Genomic DNA, 15,356 nt, shown 5'->3' with positions numbered 1-15,356 from the left:
ACGTTTTGTTTTTTTTAAGTTAAAAGAGCATTTGTAATGTCAGACAGTGATGTTCAACAAGAAAGCTAAGCTCACAATCAACAAGGCCATTTCCAAACTATTTTCACAAAACTGACCTTTTACTCAAAACTGACTTCCCACTTTAGAGAAGTACATCTTTGAGCCCTTGCAAGCAGAACAATCTTGATTTCTCCAAAACCCACAATCTGATGCAAACACTCAGCAGTGCAGTCAATATTCAAACAAAGTGTAAAAAAAAAAAAACATACAGAACCAAAGGCCAAACAGCATGGTGCAACTGTAGAAGTGTTTTTGCAAATCAATAAGGAGAAACCGAGTTTGTACATGCCCAGCTCTGTGCATGGCTTTCACAAAGCTCACAAAAACAATGCACTGCCATCAAGATATTTCTATTCAGTATGTAACTTGGATGGTTCAGTTGCACAGCTGAAAATGAAAAATTATAGCTCCAAGGTCTCAAGCTTTTATGATTTTATCTAGCATTTAAAATGTTAGCTGAGTGTTTGGTTGACACATAGCAACCAGCAAATACACATAAAACAAACATCACAGAAAAAGCTTTAGTTCACATACACTGATCAGCCATAACATAAAACCACCTCCTTGTTTCTACACTCAATGTCCATTTCATCAGCTCCACTTACCATATAGAAGCACTTTGTTGTTCTACAATTACTGACTGTAGTCCATCTATTTCTCTACATACCTTTTTTAGCCTGCTTTCACCCTGTTCTTCCATGGTCAGGACCACCACAGAGCAGGTATTATTTAGGTGGTGAATGGTTCTCAGCACTGAGCGGATCAGAAACACACCACCACCATGTCAGTGTCACTGCAGTGCTGAGAATGATCCACCACCCAAATAATACCTACTCTGTAGTGGTCCTGGGAGAGTCCTGATCATTGAAGAACAGCATGAAAGGAGGCTAACAAAGCATGCAGAGAAACAGATGGATTACGGTCAGTAATTGTAGAACTACAAAGTGCTCCTATATGGTAAGTGGAGCTGATAAAATGGACAGTGAGTGTAGAAACAAGGAGGTGGTTTTAATGTTACGGCTGATCAGTGTATGCCACCAGGGATTATTTAAACACCTTTACAAAACAAGGGATGAGAAACTAGGTATATAGTCAACTTTACCACCAGAATGTTTTACTAAATGTGAGGGAAAAATGTTTATTCACAACCCAGGGAACAGCCATTCAACATATTGTGGCAAAGTATGCTGGCTGGCCTCTTGTGGATTTGTATTGCATAAATTTCCCAGCATGAGAGCATTGCTAAAGTGTCTTTGGAGTCAGTTTCCCCCTCTCCTGCTGAGATCTGCCCACCACTTTCTCTTCTGTATCTGCCTAAGAGTGAAAATGAATCAGAAGTACATATAATGGCTTCCTACTTAATCTCCCAAGCCTGCATACATGGCACTGGGCACTTTCTTTTCACTCCTATGCCAAAACGGACCTGGCTGCCAAAAGATTGCCTTATTAATTTTCTCATTATTGTTACTGCTAACAAAGAAGCTGGCAAGAGCACCGGCAAGTGATACTGCTTCCAGTACAAGTGCATTAATTAGGAGCAAGTAAGCACTGTTAATATCAACAACAATAAACATTTCCAATATTTCATCAAAGCAATTTAAAATGCTGCTTAAATCAATGTCTGCACTGGGGAGCTGTCCAAACTATAGGCCTGAGGAAACAAAAAAAGGTCAGCAGGCAATTAAACAAACCTGGCTTCCTGCTGTGGAATTGCTGACTGTTTATTCAGTCCTGTCACAGTTCTAGGACAGGATTTTATATGCAGGGTTTACTGATAAGGCAGAGTTGCACGGCTCATTTTGGATAGGGATTATACTAGCATCATGGCAAAGCTGCTTTCAGCACAGTGTGCAACTGAGGACATGGTGGTTCTCCACAGGTAGAGGTGGTTAACAGAGCCTCATTATGGTGTGTAACAGCACTCCTGGATATAGATATTAGAAATTGTAGGTGTGCCCAAAACAGGGATTTTCTTTTGATCTCCTACCCTGTGTTCCATTATAGTCATTTTGAACATGTCATAAAACCACATAACAGTGGATGTAGGGACCCCTAGTGAAAAAAATGTTTTACAATATATTATTACAAATTACATAATCAGCACAACAATTTATATAAAAGTTTGAAACAGGAATTTTAGCATTTCTCAGAATGTGGTATGTTCATATTTATAATACAGTGGTATCTTGTAACTCAACGTCCCCTAAACTCAAAATCTTTGAAACTCAACACCCTTCGTCGAGAAATTTGTACTCTCAAACTCAACGTTTCACTTAAACTTAACGTGTTTAGTTTGTTTTTTAAAATGTATTTATTTCATTTCAATTTAACAATAAACAGCCGCTTTCTTCAGCGCTCGGCTTAAGCGGTGCAGTAAAACCTCATCAAAGTGTGCATATGAGACGAAACTGCATTTGTGTGGAATAACAGTCAGATTTACTCTGAAAGTGTTTACATGTATCTGTGTTTACCTGGATTTTCCTCACTTTTAAACTTGTGTTACAGCTCGGGGTTCTGAGACATTGTAAGAATCAGCATTTTATTTCAGTGTTTTATATTATATTTGTGTTATTTTTAGTGTATAAGTGTCAAAAACAACCCCATTAGTTTACATTAGCCTAAAATATAAGTCCACGGGACCATGGAATGCATTAACAAGTTTCACATACATCCATATGGGAAAAAATACCTTCAAAAACTCAACGCCCGTCCCAGAACCAACTGATGTTGAGTTTCAAGGTACCACTGTACACATACAATGGCTGCAAATGTATTAAATTAAGCATGCTTCTGATGAGAAGTTTAAAACCATCTGAGAATATGCTTTTTTGGAAAGGTTAAACTAAATTAGGATGGGTTTGCGCATACATTTAATTTCAAAGAGTACATACTGCATTTTTTGCTGCACACAGCACACTCACGCTTAACAAATCTAGCTTCTGCATGTTCAGGGAGGTGGTAGTAAACAGGAGTACCTGAAGAAAAAAACACACAGACATAGAGAGGACATGCTTTACCTCAAAGAGATACTTAAATATACTCTATTTGATGATACATTTCATACACCTAGAGCTGTACGATTAATTTGATTACCACTGTGATTTATTTATTATCAGGAGCATATGTAGTATAAACATATCAGACAATACAGTGGTACCTTGAAACTCAACGTCAATTGGTTCTGGGACTGGCGTTGAGTTTAAAAGGCATTGAGTTTTTGAAAATATTTTTTCCCATATTTATGTATGGGAAACCTGTTAATGCGTTCTATGGTCCCGTGCAACTGCATATATTTTAGGCTAATGTAAAATAATGGGGTTGTTTTGGACACTTATACACTGAAAATAACACAAATATAATAAAAACACTGAAATGAAAAGCTGATTCTTACAATTTCTCAGAATCTCGAGCTGTAACACAAGTTTAAAAGTGAAACAGTGAGGAAAATCCAGCTAAACACAGATACATGTAGACACTTTCAGAGTGAATCTGACGGTTATTCCACATAAATGCAGTTTCGTCTCATATGCACACTTTGATGACGTATTATTGCACCGTTCAAGCCGAGCGCTGAACAAAGCAACTCTTCACTGTTAATTTGAAATAAATAAATACATTTTAAAAAACAAACTGAACACGTTGAGTTTAAGGGAAATGTTGAGTTTAAGGGTACAAATTTCTCATTGAAGAGCGTTGAGTTTCAAAGATTTTGAGTTTAGGGGACGTTGAGTTACAGGGTACCATTGTATACAAATACCTTTAGAGAGAACAGTTCAGACCTAGTCTCATTACTTCTGAGGATTCATGACATTTATACAAAATGCACTCAGTAAACCCCTGACATCTACAAGCCAGCTTAATGTGAAAAAACATAAAACAGCCAAATTGGGTTTCCTAAAAGCCCCCAAATCAGTATTTGCACAGATGCCACAGACACATAATCTTTGCAGAAACATCTTGGTTTTATATTTCTTTACAAAGGTACCCTCAAAAACTCTTTTAGCTCATTAAATGATGTAATGTATCACTTGTATGCCCTCTTGTCTGACATTTGAGGTTTTTCACTCTCATTACTCATTAATGGCCACATTATTGAGTCTCATTGTAAATTCCCTGATGAATCTAGCTTCAAGGGTATACACTGGATAGAATCATCCAAAACAAAAAGCATTTACAAGAGGTGTCAATCAAAAACGTTAGAAAAGCCATCACCTTAAAAAAAAAGTCTGGACAGTGTACTGGACATGAAATGGGAAGTTCACTCTTTCAAGCAACAACACTACCAAGTTGTTATAGTCTGAATTAGAATTTTGAATTTCATTAATGACAACTGTAAGTCGTTCTGGATAAAAGAATCTGCTAAATGCATAAAATGTAAAATATAGACAACATGGTCAAAAGTCTGTGGACACTCGGATGATCTGAGGTTGTACCCTGTCCAGGGTGTGTTAATGCCTTGTGAGTTGATGACTCACTGTGACCCTGACCAGGATACAGCAGTTGATGAAAATGAAATAAAATAAAATGCAATACATATATAAGTATTATAACATCTTTCTATACTTACACTATCACAACTAACTGAGAAATTGTACATACCTTAAAATAAATTATAATATTTTAAAAAGTAGAAAAAACAAATGTATCTTTAACTCCATTATTCCTAAATGTTTTATGAATTTTCTGTTGCATATAATAAAGTCTGTATAGTTCAGCTCCCAAAGATCATAACAGCTATTATTCCACACTCAGCTGTATTCATAAAAAATTTATAACTCACAGCTAATACACAGTATGTCCAAACGCTTAATATACCTGATATATACCCATAAGCTTGGACATCCCATTAAAACCATGATATGATGTTTACCCACAACCACTTTACGTGGCAATAACAGCCTCTACTTTTGTGGAAAAGGGTGTGTCTGTAAGAATAACTGCAAATAACTGCTTGCAATAGCCTTTCCAATTTATTTTAGTGTTTAATGCGGTTAAGGTCAGGTGTGTGTGTATATATTTATATATACATATACATATATTAAGCTGAAGACACAGATGTTAACATTATCACATGCTAGCCAGTCTAGCCATTGGGTGGTGTGCTTGTCAGTGCGCTCTCAGTGCAGGTCCTGAGCCCAGATAAAAAATAAAAAGGGTTTCATCAGGAAAGGCATCAGGTCTAAAAGTGGTGCCCAGTCTGATATGCTGACCAAATCTGCTGTGGCCCTAAGAAAAAATATCACTGTGAGTGATTTGGGGGATGGCTTTAGTAAAAATTAAAATTATATCAGAATACAAGAAAATCAGCTATTATTTTTCCTTCAAATTAGTTAATAACTGCTGGAATATTTTTAATCTCTCTTGGTTTGTCTATAAATAGGAGGTGCCACTGTGAGGAGTAATTGCAGGTACAATTTGGACCATTAATCTTTCATTCTGATACAGGCACAATTCATGTCACCACTGGAAATAACCCCACTCTCTGTCTACATGGCAACAGAAACATTCTGCTCAGCTCTTAAATTACACTTCAGGATGTAAGTACAAATGGAGGCTACGGAGAGCTGAAGAAGAACACTGTTGTACTAATACAGCTAAAGTAATGGGTGCAGGGTGGAAATGCAACCTGGACAGAACACCAATTTATCACAGTGCATCACACACCCATTTACTCACTCAGGACTATGCCTATTTGTAATAGACATAATAGACAACACACTTGCTTGCGTATTTTGCGAGAGTGAGAAAAATAGTGTGGCTGGAAGAAATCCACACGGACACTGGCAAAATGTGCCAGCCTTCACACACACAACATTCAGGGACAATAATCAAATATAGTTCCCCAGGACCCTGGATCTGTGGAGCACCAACAGTACCTGCTATTTTACAGTTGTGCTGAATTTAAAAGTAATTTTAGGTAACGCGATTCACTAATATTATTACGCACAGTATGCATGTTTATGTGGATAATATACACCAGCTGGTAAAGAATAAGTATGAGCTTATTTATGATTTATCATTTAAAAATGTACACACACATTCAGTTGGGAACAAGATGTTGTGGCATTAAAGCAATACAGAATTTACAAGCTAGGAGATTCATTATTCCTGAAGTCATAAATCGCTTATGAGTACAGTTTGTAGAATGCATGATAGTACATATCCCTAAAGATCAGCCTGCGATTTTCAGCAACAAAAGATAAATGAACTGCCACAGAATGGTATTGTTATTATACACTATACAGTAGTAGAAGAAAACAAGAATGTCAAAATGTACAGTGAGAAGCTGCATGGGTCATGTTTACATTTACATTTTCAGCAGACGCTTTTATCCAAAGCGACTTACACAATGAGCTGAACATGATGAGCAATTGAGGGTTAAGGGCCTTGCTCAGGGACACAACAGTGGCAACTTGGTGGTGGTGGGGCTTGAACTGGCAACCTTCTGTTTACTAGTCCAGTACCTTAACCATTGAGCTATCACTGCCCTTGAGAAATATGTTTACCAAAGCAGTATTGCAATATCACTGATTTCTTGCATTGATTTTTTTTTCTGGGACTGGAACACATGCTTTTCATTTTTGAAAATGGAATGGGATTTTTTCATACTGTATTTACCTATGTATGTGCTGGCCCTAAATACCCTTTGTCAGACCATAATAATAGTAATATTAATGACCATAATAAGCACTGAGGTAAGTAGGACATAAGCTGCCGGCCTTACCATTAACTGCTTATTTAAAAGTACCAGATAAAAACTGTCATGATTTATGCTCTTGTCAATGTCCTAATAAACACATCCTGATAAATGAGTCCAGTGCACAGCTTAGGTACATAACAACAGGATAATTTTTCAGCAACACAGACAAACCCCCTGTCTAATAAACTAGTCTATATCCAGTCTCTAAACTCAGATGTCTTATCTGCTAATCTTGTGTCAAGGAAATGCTTGAGCTAATGTCTGTGTAATTAGGAGAATTACATAGTCTTACATGGGAATGGACCTCAGGCACCCTGAAATGTATTTGTTTGGTATCCAAACACATGGTTATAGACAATTAAAGTCATTAATATATTAATAATGGGAAAAAAAACCCATTCATCAAACATACATAATGCCCTTGTTGGGGATATTTTCTGTTTATTGCATGTATATTTACCATTAATGGCCCAAACCTTTGAGCTTCTGTAGGAATTTGTGCCCATTAAGTCAAAAGAGCATTTGTATGGCTAGGCACCTTAACTGATATTCCTTGTCATTAGGGCTGAGGTTAAAGTACTAAACAAGTAATGATGTTTACAGCTTAAATATCTCTAAAAAGCTTAGTATGCTAGCCCTAGTGGCACAGTAGTCTAATACTACACCACCTCTATGTAGACTTCAAGCATCCAAGTTTGAGTGTCAGTGGTACTAAAAACCTGGATGTGTGCCCTACAGACACTGGTAACTGCTGATCTCTTCATGTTTACTTAAAGGTTTAAGAGCTAAGACAAACTTTCATAAATCCTCACATACTTGTAACAACAAACCCCACTCTCCCTATATCTATTTGGTAAGTGTGCCTATATGTTATTGCGATCACATGGCCAACAAGCTTTCTGAAATGTTAAAGGATTTATGTAAATGTGGCATGTTATTCCCAATTTAAAATGTAATTAGATTTGTGTTTTTCACCAGTATTTCACCAAATAAAATTCCTTTACTTTTACTTGAAAGTTTAAGAGCAAACTTTCATGTTGGTTGTCCAAATTTTCACTAAATGGTCATGGCTTGAATAAGTGGTCTATGTGTGCCATTTTAAATTTAGCATTATGACGGGAGTAGGTAACATTAGGGACCAAATTTACTCCCTGGGATTCCTGCCATTCTAAAACATTTCCATCAACCACTGATAGCCATTGATCAGCCACCTCCTTGTTTCTACACTCACTGTCCATTTTGTCAGCTCCACTTACCATATAGAAGAACTTTGTAGTTGTTGTTTCTCTGCATGCTTTGTTAGCCCCCTTTCATGCTGTTCTTCAATAGCCAGGACCCCCACAGGACCACTACAGAGCAGGTATTATTTGAGTGATGGATGATTCTCAGCACTGCAGTGACACTGACATGGTGTGTGTCGTGCTGGTATGAATGGATAAGACACAGCAATGCTAATGGAGTTTTAAAACACCACACTGTCACTTCTGGACTGAAAATAGTCCACCAACCAAAAATATTTAGCCAACAGTGCCCTGTGGGCAGTGTCCTGTGAGCACTGATGAAGGTCTAGAAGATGACCAACTCAAACAGCAGCAATAGATGAGCGATCGTCTCTGACTTTACATCTACAAGGTGGACCAACTAGATAGGAGTGTCTAATAGAGTGGACAGTGAGTGGACACGGTATTTAAAAGCACTGTCACTGCAGTGCTGAGAATGATCCACCACCCAAATAATACCTGCTCTGTGGGTCCTGACCATTGAAGAACAGGGTGAAAGCAGGCTAAAAAAGTATGTAACAAAACAGATGGACCACAGTCAGTAATTGTAGAACTACAAAGTGCTTCTATATGGTAAGTGGAGCTGATAAAATGGATAGAGTGGTTTTAATGTTATGGCTGATTGGTGTATACTGTGATTACAGCCTTGTTTAAAAGTTTCACGTTACAACCAACCCCATTCTCCCCTATATCTATATCATAAATATGTTTTATTTATTTTAAAAGAAATCTAAATTCATTTACATTTTTTTTTCTAATGCAAAACTACCAAAAGGACAATTAAAAAAAAAAACATACTTAAGTGCATGCAGCGTTGTTCCCACCTCTGAATGTAATTGGATGATGTTCGTCATATGACGCTAAATTAACAGGTGCTCGCACTGATTCCTCCACTTTTACCGGAATGTTTGAGAGCTAAAACTGAACTGCGTGTTGTTTCCTAAAATCTTTTCTTTGTCCCGAATTACTAAATGACCATGACTGCAATCGGTGGTTTACATCTGTCGCTTTAAATTGAGCAATATGTCTGGAGTGGGTAACATGTCATTTGCAGCTGAGATGTACGATGTAGGCCACACAGAGGCACTGAGGTTACTAGAGGCCAACCGCCCTATAAAAATGGGGATTATTTTGGCTTTGGGTGTTATGATCACTTTGGGGAATGTAGCTGTTGTGACTGTGATAAGTTCAGCAGTACCAGGCTGGTCCCGCAACTCTCGTTATTTTTTATTGTCTTTAACCGGGGCTGATTCTGCGTTTGGGCTCATAGTCATGCCTCTGAACCTGTGTGTGAGTCTGATAAAGGACTACAGCGAAGGACCGGATCCGTTCTGTCACATTGTAGCTTTTTTCAACGCCACCGTTTACTCCACGTGTATGTACACACTGGCCAGTATCAGCCTGGAACGCTACGTGGCTGTGTTTTACCCCCTGCAGTATACCAGCATACTGACCCGCAGACGAGCCTTGTTCATCATCGCGTTCTCATGGCTCTTTCCCCCCGTGTTGCTGGTACCCATCTGCTGTCCTGAGGGAATCATAGAGGTCCAGTTCTCCACTGCCTCACTGGTGTGTAACCCGTCCTACTCCAGTAACATGAGTTATTCTCTCGCGCTGACCTGCTTCATCTTCTTCCCCTGCTCGGCTCTCATGACCTTCTGTAACCTCAGACTGTGGGTCGCTGCCAAAAGACAGAGGATGAAGTTAAAGTACAGTGGTGGATGGAACAGACCCAACGTGGCATCTCGGGTTCTGGTGCCAGTCATGACCGCTTATTACACGTGCTGGACGCCCTGCATGGTGGTCATGATTTACAATGGTGGGTAAACACAGCTCATACACCCAGCACATAGCTATTTACATACGTTTTTTTGTAAAATAAGTACAATTTAGGCTACGTTTGCAGTGTTGTTTAAGCAATAATTTATTGACTAATACACCCTTAAAGTAAGGGTGTCCACTTTTTAATATGTTTCACTTTCAGCTTTGGAATACATTTTTATATACAATGCAAAAAGACAGTATTTTGAATACATCTGCTTTATTTATACATATATTATATATATTATATACATATATTATATATATATATATATATATATATGTCATGTATATGTGTGTATATATATATATATATATATATATATATGTATATGTGTGTATGTGTGTGTGTGTGTGTATATATATATATATATATATATATATATATATATATATATATATATATATATATATATATATATATATATATATATATATATATACACAGTATGTATATATGTATATGTGTGTGTCGGAAAAAAAAGGTCACACACACTAATATTTGGTTGGACCACCTTTAGCTTTGATTACGGTACGCATTCGCTGTGGCACCGTTTCCACAAGCTTCTGCAATGTCACAACATTTATTTCTGTCCAGAGTTGCATTAATTTTTCCCCTGAGATCTTGTATTGATGATGGGAGATTTGGACCTCTGCGCAAAGTCTTCTCCAGCACATCTCAAAGATTCTCAATGGGGTTCAGGTCTGGACTCTGTGGTGGCCAGTCCATGTGTGAAAATGATGTCTCATGCTCCCTGAACCACTTTTTCACGATTTGAGCCCGATGATCCTGGCATTGTCATCTGTCAGCTGACCTCATTCTTTGGGCACATAACATTGCTGAACCTAGACCTGACCAACTGCAGTAACCCCAGATCATAGCACTGCCCCCACAGGTTTGTACGGTAGGCACTAGGCATGATTGGTGCATCACTTCAGCCGCCTCTCTTCTTACCCTGATGCGCCCATCACTCTGGAACAGGGTAAATCTGAGTTTGATCCACAGGTGGGGCGGTCCGGGTCCTTTCTGTGTGGAGTTTGCATGTTCTCCCCGTGTCTGTGTGGGTTTCCTCCGGGTGCTTCGGTTTCCTCCCACAGTCCAAAGACATTCAAGTGAGGTGAATTGGAGACATTAAATTGTCCATGACTGTGTTTGATATAACCTTGTGAACTGATGAATCTTGTGTAATGAGTAACTACCGATCCTGTCATGAATGTAACCAAAGTGTAAAACGTGACGTTAAAATCCTAATAAATAAACAAACAAACAAACCACTTGGTTCCCAGTTTGACTCAAGTAGTGGACCCATTGAACCTATCTTAAACTCCCATGTGTTGTCTTCTAAATCTAATTCAGCTTTGTGGCTCTGGTGTCAAGCTATGCTGTGTACTCTGAGTAACTACCATCAGCCCAATATTTGCATGACATTTGTTTATCACCATTGTTATACTATAAGCATTGCCATATACATCTGTTCCTTATGTTTTGGCTCATCAGTGTATATATCCCTTGAAACAAATTAGAAACTGAGTACACCTATCATTTCATGTTTGGCTTTAAGTGTACAAATGCCATAGCTTTGAAATCAGTCTTTGTGGCAGCTCAGCATTTTTAGCACAAGCCTGCAGTGAGTTTTACTAGTTTATTTGGCACTGCTTGCTTTTGCGTATGCCAGGAATGATTTATGTTTAGCCTGTGCCTTGCTAGGCTGTGTACTACAGGGCTCTTCAGAATGTCAACATCTCTGCATTAACCCCCAATTGATTTTTACTGTTTCTTTCCTTTCTTTCTTTCTTTCTTTTTTTTAGCAATGTCTGGTAGTGTCGTCCCAGAATGGTTAGAGTTTGTAGCTGTGTGGTTACCAACTTCCAATGGCTTCCTCAACTGCATCTTTTACTTTTGGATCAATCAGAGCTTTAGAAGAAAATTTCACCTCATTCTTCAGAAGATGTGTTTAGGACTTTGCCCCAGTGCTGGAAGGACTCTAAGCCTTGGCAAGCAAGTCGAAATTTCTGTGGTACCCACGTTTAATAACAACACAGTTCATGAGCGATCTTCCAGTGTGTCGTCCACTTGCACTCTGCTCACCATCGCTGCTGAGGCCTATATCTGACTGCCAAAAACATGAATCTATGAGGTCTCTCCTGATAAAGGTTACCGATGGGGCCTTTGGATCAAAGCCAAATGCTCCACAAGGGAGCTGGAAAGGGACAACTTTGAGATTTCACCCACTATGCAACATTTTCTTCTCAACAGTTTTAGATTTTAGCTCATGGGCAAGTTGTGCCTTTTTACATTCACTGCATGTTTTCAATAATATTCCTGGTGAATTTTGATTTTTTTTTTTTTTTAAGTTACACTTTTTAATGTGAAGCCTTTCATGCAATTTAAAAAGTGCAGCTTTATCAGCTTATTTTTTCAGTTTTGTTAAATGTATGTTATTTGGACCTACAAAAGATGCTATTTTCTGTGTTTTTTCCCTTTATGTTGAGTTTATTTCTTGATAAACTGTTTTTTCATGTCTTCTTATCAATATGTCAGCAGGCAGCAGTTCAGGAAGGTTAACCTTTATGCGGCGAGAAAGTAATTAGGCACTTAACATTACATAAAGGTCAGCTCGGCAATGTCTGTCGTTGAAAAGTAACATCTTCGTCTTGTCTCTGAAGCCTGAGCATCTAGTATCTGCCCTTTAATCTGTAAAGTTACTCTGTGAATTTGATTCAGCTGGGCATGGCTACATCTCCTTGTGAAAACATTTTGGATAAAACGATTGCTTTTCTATGCTGTAAATTGTAATATATTTTAAAAATGTGGTAGCTTGTTGTGGTGCATCTTCGGTTGATGATTAAAGGTCTGTCACCGTTTTGTGCAAATGAGCTGCTGCTGTCCTTAAGATTAAGCCATTTTCCAATATTGGGAAATAAAAGAGTTTGTAAAATATGTTTGTAAATAAATAATTTTAGTCTTTGTAAAAAATGTTTAATGTAGGTGGTAATGTGTTAAATGTTTGTATTGTAAAATAAAGCTGAAAAGCCCTTCTATTAGACCTTTTTGTGTAACAATTATTATGCAATCATGAGGAAAAATACTGACACTTAAACTGAACGGTGAAAAAAACCTAAAGTTAAGGGAAAGCTCGTACATATTAGATGGTTGTTGAAAAATTGGTCCAAAACAGAGGAGGTATAAGTCTTTGCATGTCCAAAGTCCACACAGAAAGGATTCTGACTTCCTGACCAGGAACTCTAAACCAGGTTCTTCTTACTGTGCCAGTGCACCACCGTACCCTGTAAACATCATGCTTTTTTTATATGAAATGTTTTGCTGTTTACCCTGCTTTCATATATTACAAGGAGGTCCTGGGTTCGATCCCCAGGTGGGGTAGTCCGGATCCTTTCTGTGTGGAGTTTGCATGTTCTCGCCGTGTCTGCGTGGGTTTACTCTGGGTGCTCCGGTTTCCTCCCACAGTCCAAAGACATGCAAGTGAGGTAAATTGGAGATACTAAATTGTCCATGACTGTGTTTGATATAACCTTGTGTGAACTGATGAATCTTGTGTAATGAGTAACTACGGTTCCTGTCATGAATGTAACCAAAGTGGGCTGCTGCATACATGAACAAGGTTAGCAGCAGTAGACGAAGTATGATTGGGTAATTGGAGATGACTAGACTGGGAGGAAGATTGGGGAAAATGTATAACCTGTGCATTCAAGGTTACAAATAAAATACATTTCCCTCTAGGCTTCCTGCTGTCCTAAAGTCCCTAAGGGCAATTTAAGGCAGCTAATCCAGCTGGAATACCTTAGGGAAACTGACATGGACACAAAGATAATTACAAAATACTGTACAGGCAGTAATTAGAGGCAAGGTTTGAGCCCAAGACTCAATGCTGTGTGTCACCCACACTGTATTCTGTGCCCTGTCTTTCAGAAAATATTATTTACACCTATTTTTGTATAATGGATAAGTGGAAAGTAGATAAAGTCTCCCAGCCTGAGCTAAATTCCATTACTTTGGTCATATAAGACTAAAAGGTTTAGATTGAGTCACGGCTAAATGGTTCTTTTTTTTTAGATAAAATTACAGGTGAAAAACAAATTCAAGTATTTTTTTTTCTCATCTTCTGCAGTGAAGTGGTTTTACAAAACAATGTAAATTAAATACAGGGTAGCTGTTGGTATGTACATAGTTATATGGTGGCTCAGTGGGTAGCACTGTCGCCTCACAGCAAGGAAGCGTGGGTTTCCTCTGGGAGCTCCGGTTTTCTTCCCACAGTTATATATTCAGTTTACTAGTAATAAAATAACTTGAGGTTGGTGAAAACCATGTCTAAAACTCCACTTATTTTGTAGATTGTTTATCTTTAGTAACTGCTGAATCTCAGAGCATCTCATGTTTACCCATTTACTTACTCACACCTAGGGCAAATTATCCACCTGTTACTGGAAAGTGCACAGAAACCGGAGGACTTAAATGAAGTCATTATCCCAAGCTCCTTACACACAGTGAATGGATGCAGTGTTTATGCCCAGGTACTACAGACTTTGGACCTGTGCAGGACCTGTTCTACTTGCTGTGCTACTGTGTTACCCCTTAAAAACTAAATTGACAAGTTTATTCAATGTAGAAAGAATTATCATTGTATGATTCAAAGTCAAAATGTCATGTTAAACTCATCAGGATTTTTTTTTAAACCTTTTAAATATGTTATGTATTTTTGGATTAGTATTTGTTTGTATGATTGTTTTTATGTTTGCAGTGATGTACTTGAGACCTTTAAATTGTTTTGTGGGTTGTAGAACCGTTTGGGATGTTTACCCTACAAACAGGGTACAGCTGTAAAATAGGGGGTCACAGAGCAACATGGGTGCTGGGGATCTGAGGTTGTTTCTTTTCAGTAGTTAATAGCCGTGAGAAGTCAATGTGGCTTTCTTCCAGGTAGTTTGGTTTCCTCACACGTTCCCAAAAAAGCAAAAAGCTGCCTTAAACTGCCTCTCGAATTGATTGAGTGAGTGAAGGAGCGAGCGTGTTCCCTGTAATAAACTATGTTCATAGTATTTTTCTGCCTTGCACTCACTGTTCCAGGTTTGACTCACTAAAACCCTGAAGAGGATAAAACAGTTAGTAAAAATAAGTGATGTATGAGCACATTATGTTAAGTGCTCAAAATCTGGAGTTTGAAAATATTTCAGTGTCCATTCAGAATGTTTACTAGTAGTCGCCATCATGGAATTGTGAAACACAAGTTTTAGTCTGACAAAAAGAAGAAGGAACAATAATTACTGAATATGAACTCATCAACACAGACAATACTGTAACTAATTGCTTATTTACACATCAATTGTAAATTTATCAGTCTCCAAAACAGCTGTTTGGTGCTATTCAACATTTTAAGACATTTCTTAAATATCTTTCTAAACCATTTTATGAGAGCATTATGAAAATAATCATTTGGATGATTTGGGTTGGGGACCCAGGTTTGAGCCTTACTGTT

The 15,356-nt window shown here is 38.0% G+C and overlaps 1 protein-coding gene across 1 annotated transcript; it reads left to right on the top strand.

Annotated features, from left to right (window-relative positions):
* Nucleotides 1-9,063: 9,063 nt before the first annotated feature.
* zgc:162592 (uncharacterized protein LOC561993 homolog) lies at nucleotides 9,064-11,975 on the top strand. Its single transcript, XM_063013486.1, has 2 exons — nucleotides 9,064-9,859; nucleotides 11,671-11,975. Exons 1-2 carry the CDS (start codon nucleotides 9,064-9,066, stop codon nucleotides 11,973-11,975), a joined length of 1,101 nt encoding a protein of 366 aa, XP_062869556.1.
* The last annotated feature ends 3,381 nt before the right edge of the window (nucleotides 11,976-15,356 follow it).

This window comes from Trichomycterus rosablanca, chromosome 17 (genome assembly GCF_030014385.1).
Source record: "Trichomycterus rosablanca isolate fTriRos1 chromosome 17, fTriRos1.hap1, whole genome shotgun sequence".
In the NCBI taxonomy this organism is placed as follows: Eukaryota; Metazoa; Chordata; class Actinopteri; order Siluriformes; family Trichomycteridae; genus Trichomycterus; species Trichomycterus rosablanca.
Note: the sequence above shows the minus strand (reverse complement) of the source record. Positions and strands in the feature narration are given on the sequence as shown.

Excerpts from the sequence above, each read along its gene's own strand:
- zgc:162592 (XM_063013486.1), top strand. The coding sequence starts at position 9,064 with ATGTCTGGAGTGGGTAACATGTCATTTGCAGCTGAGATGTACGATGTA. Across the intron at positions 9,860-11,670 it reads GGTGGTCATGATTTACAATG|CAATGTCTGGTAGTGTCGTC; the intron begins GTGGGTAAACAC and ends TCTTTTTTTTAG.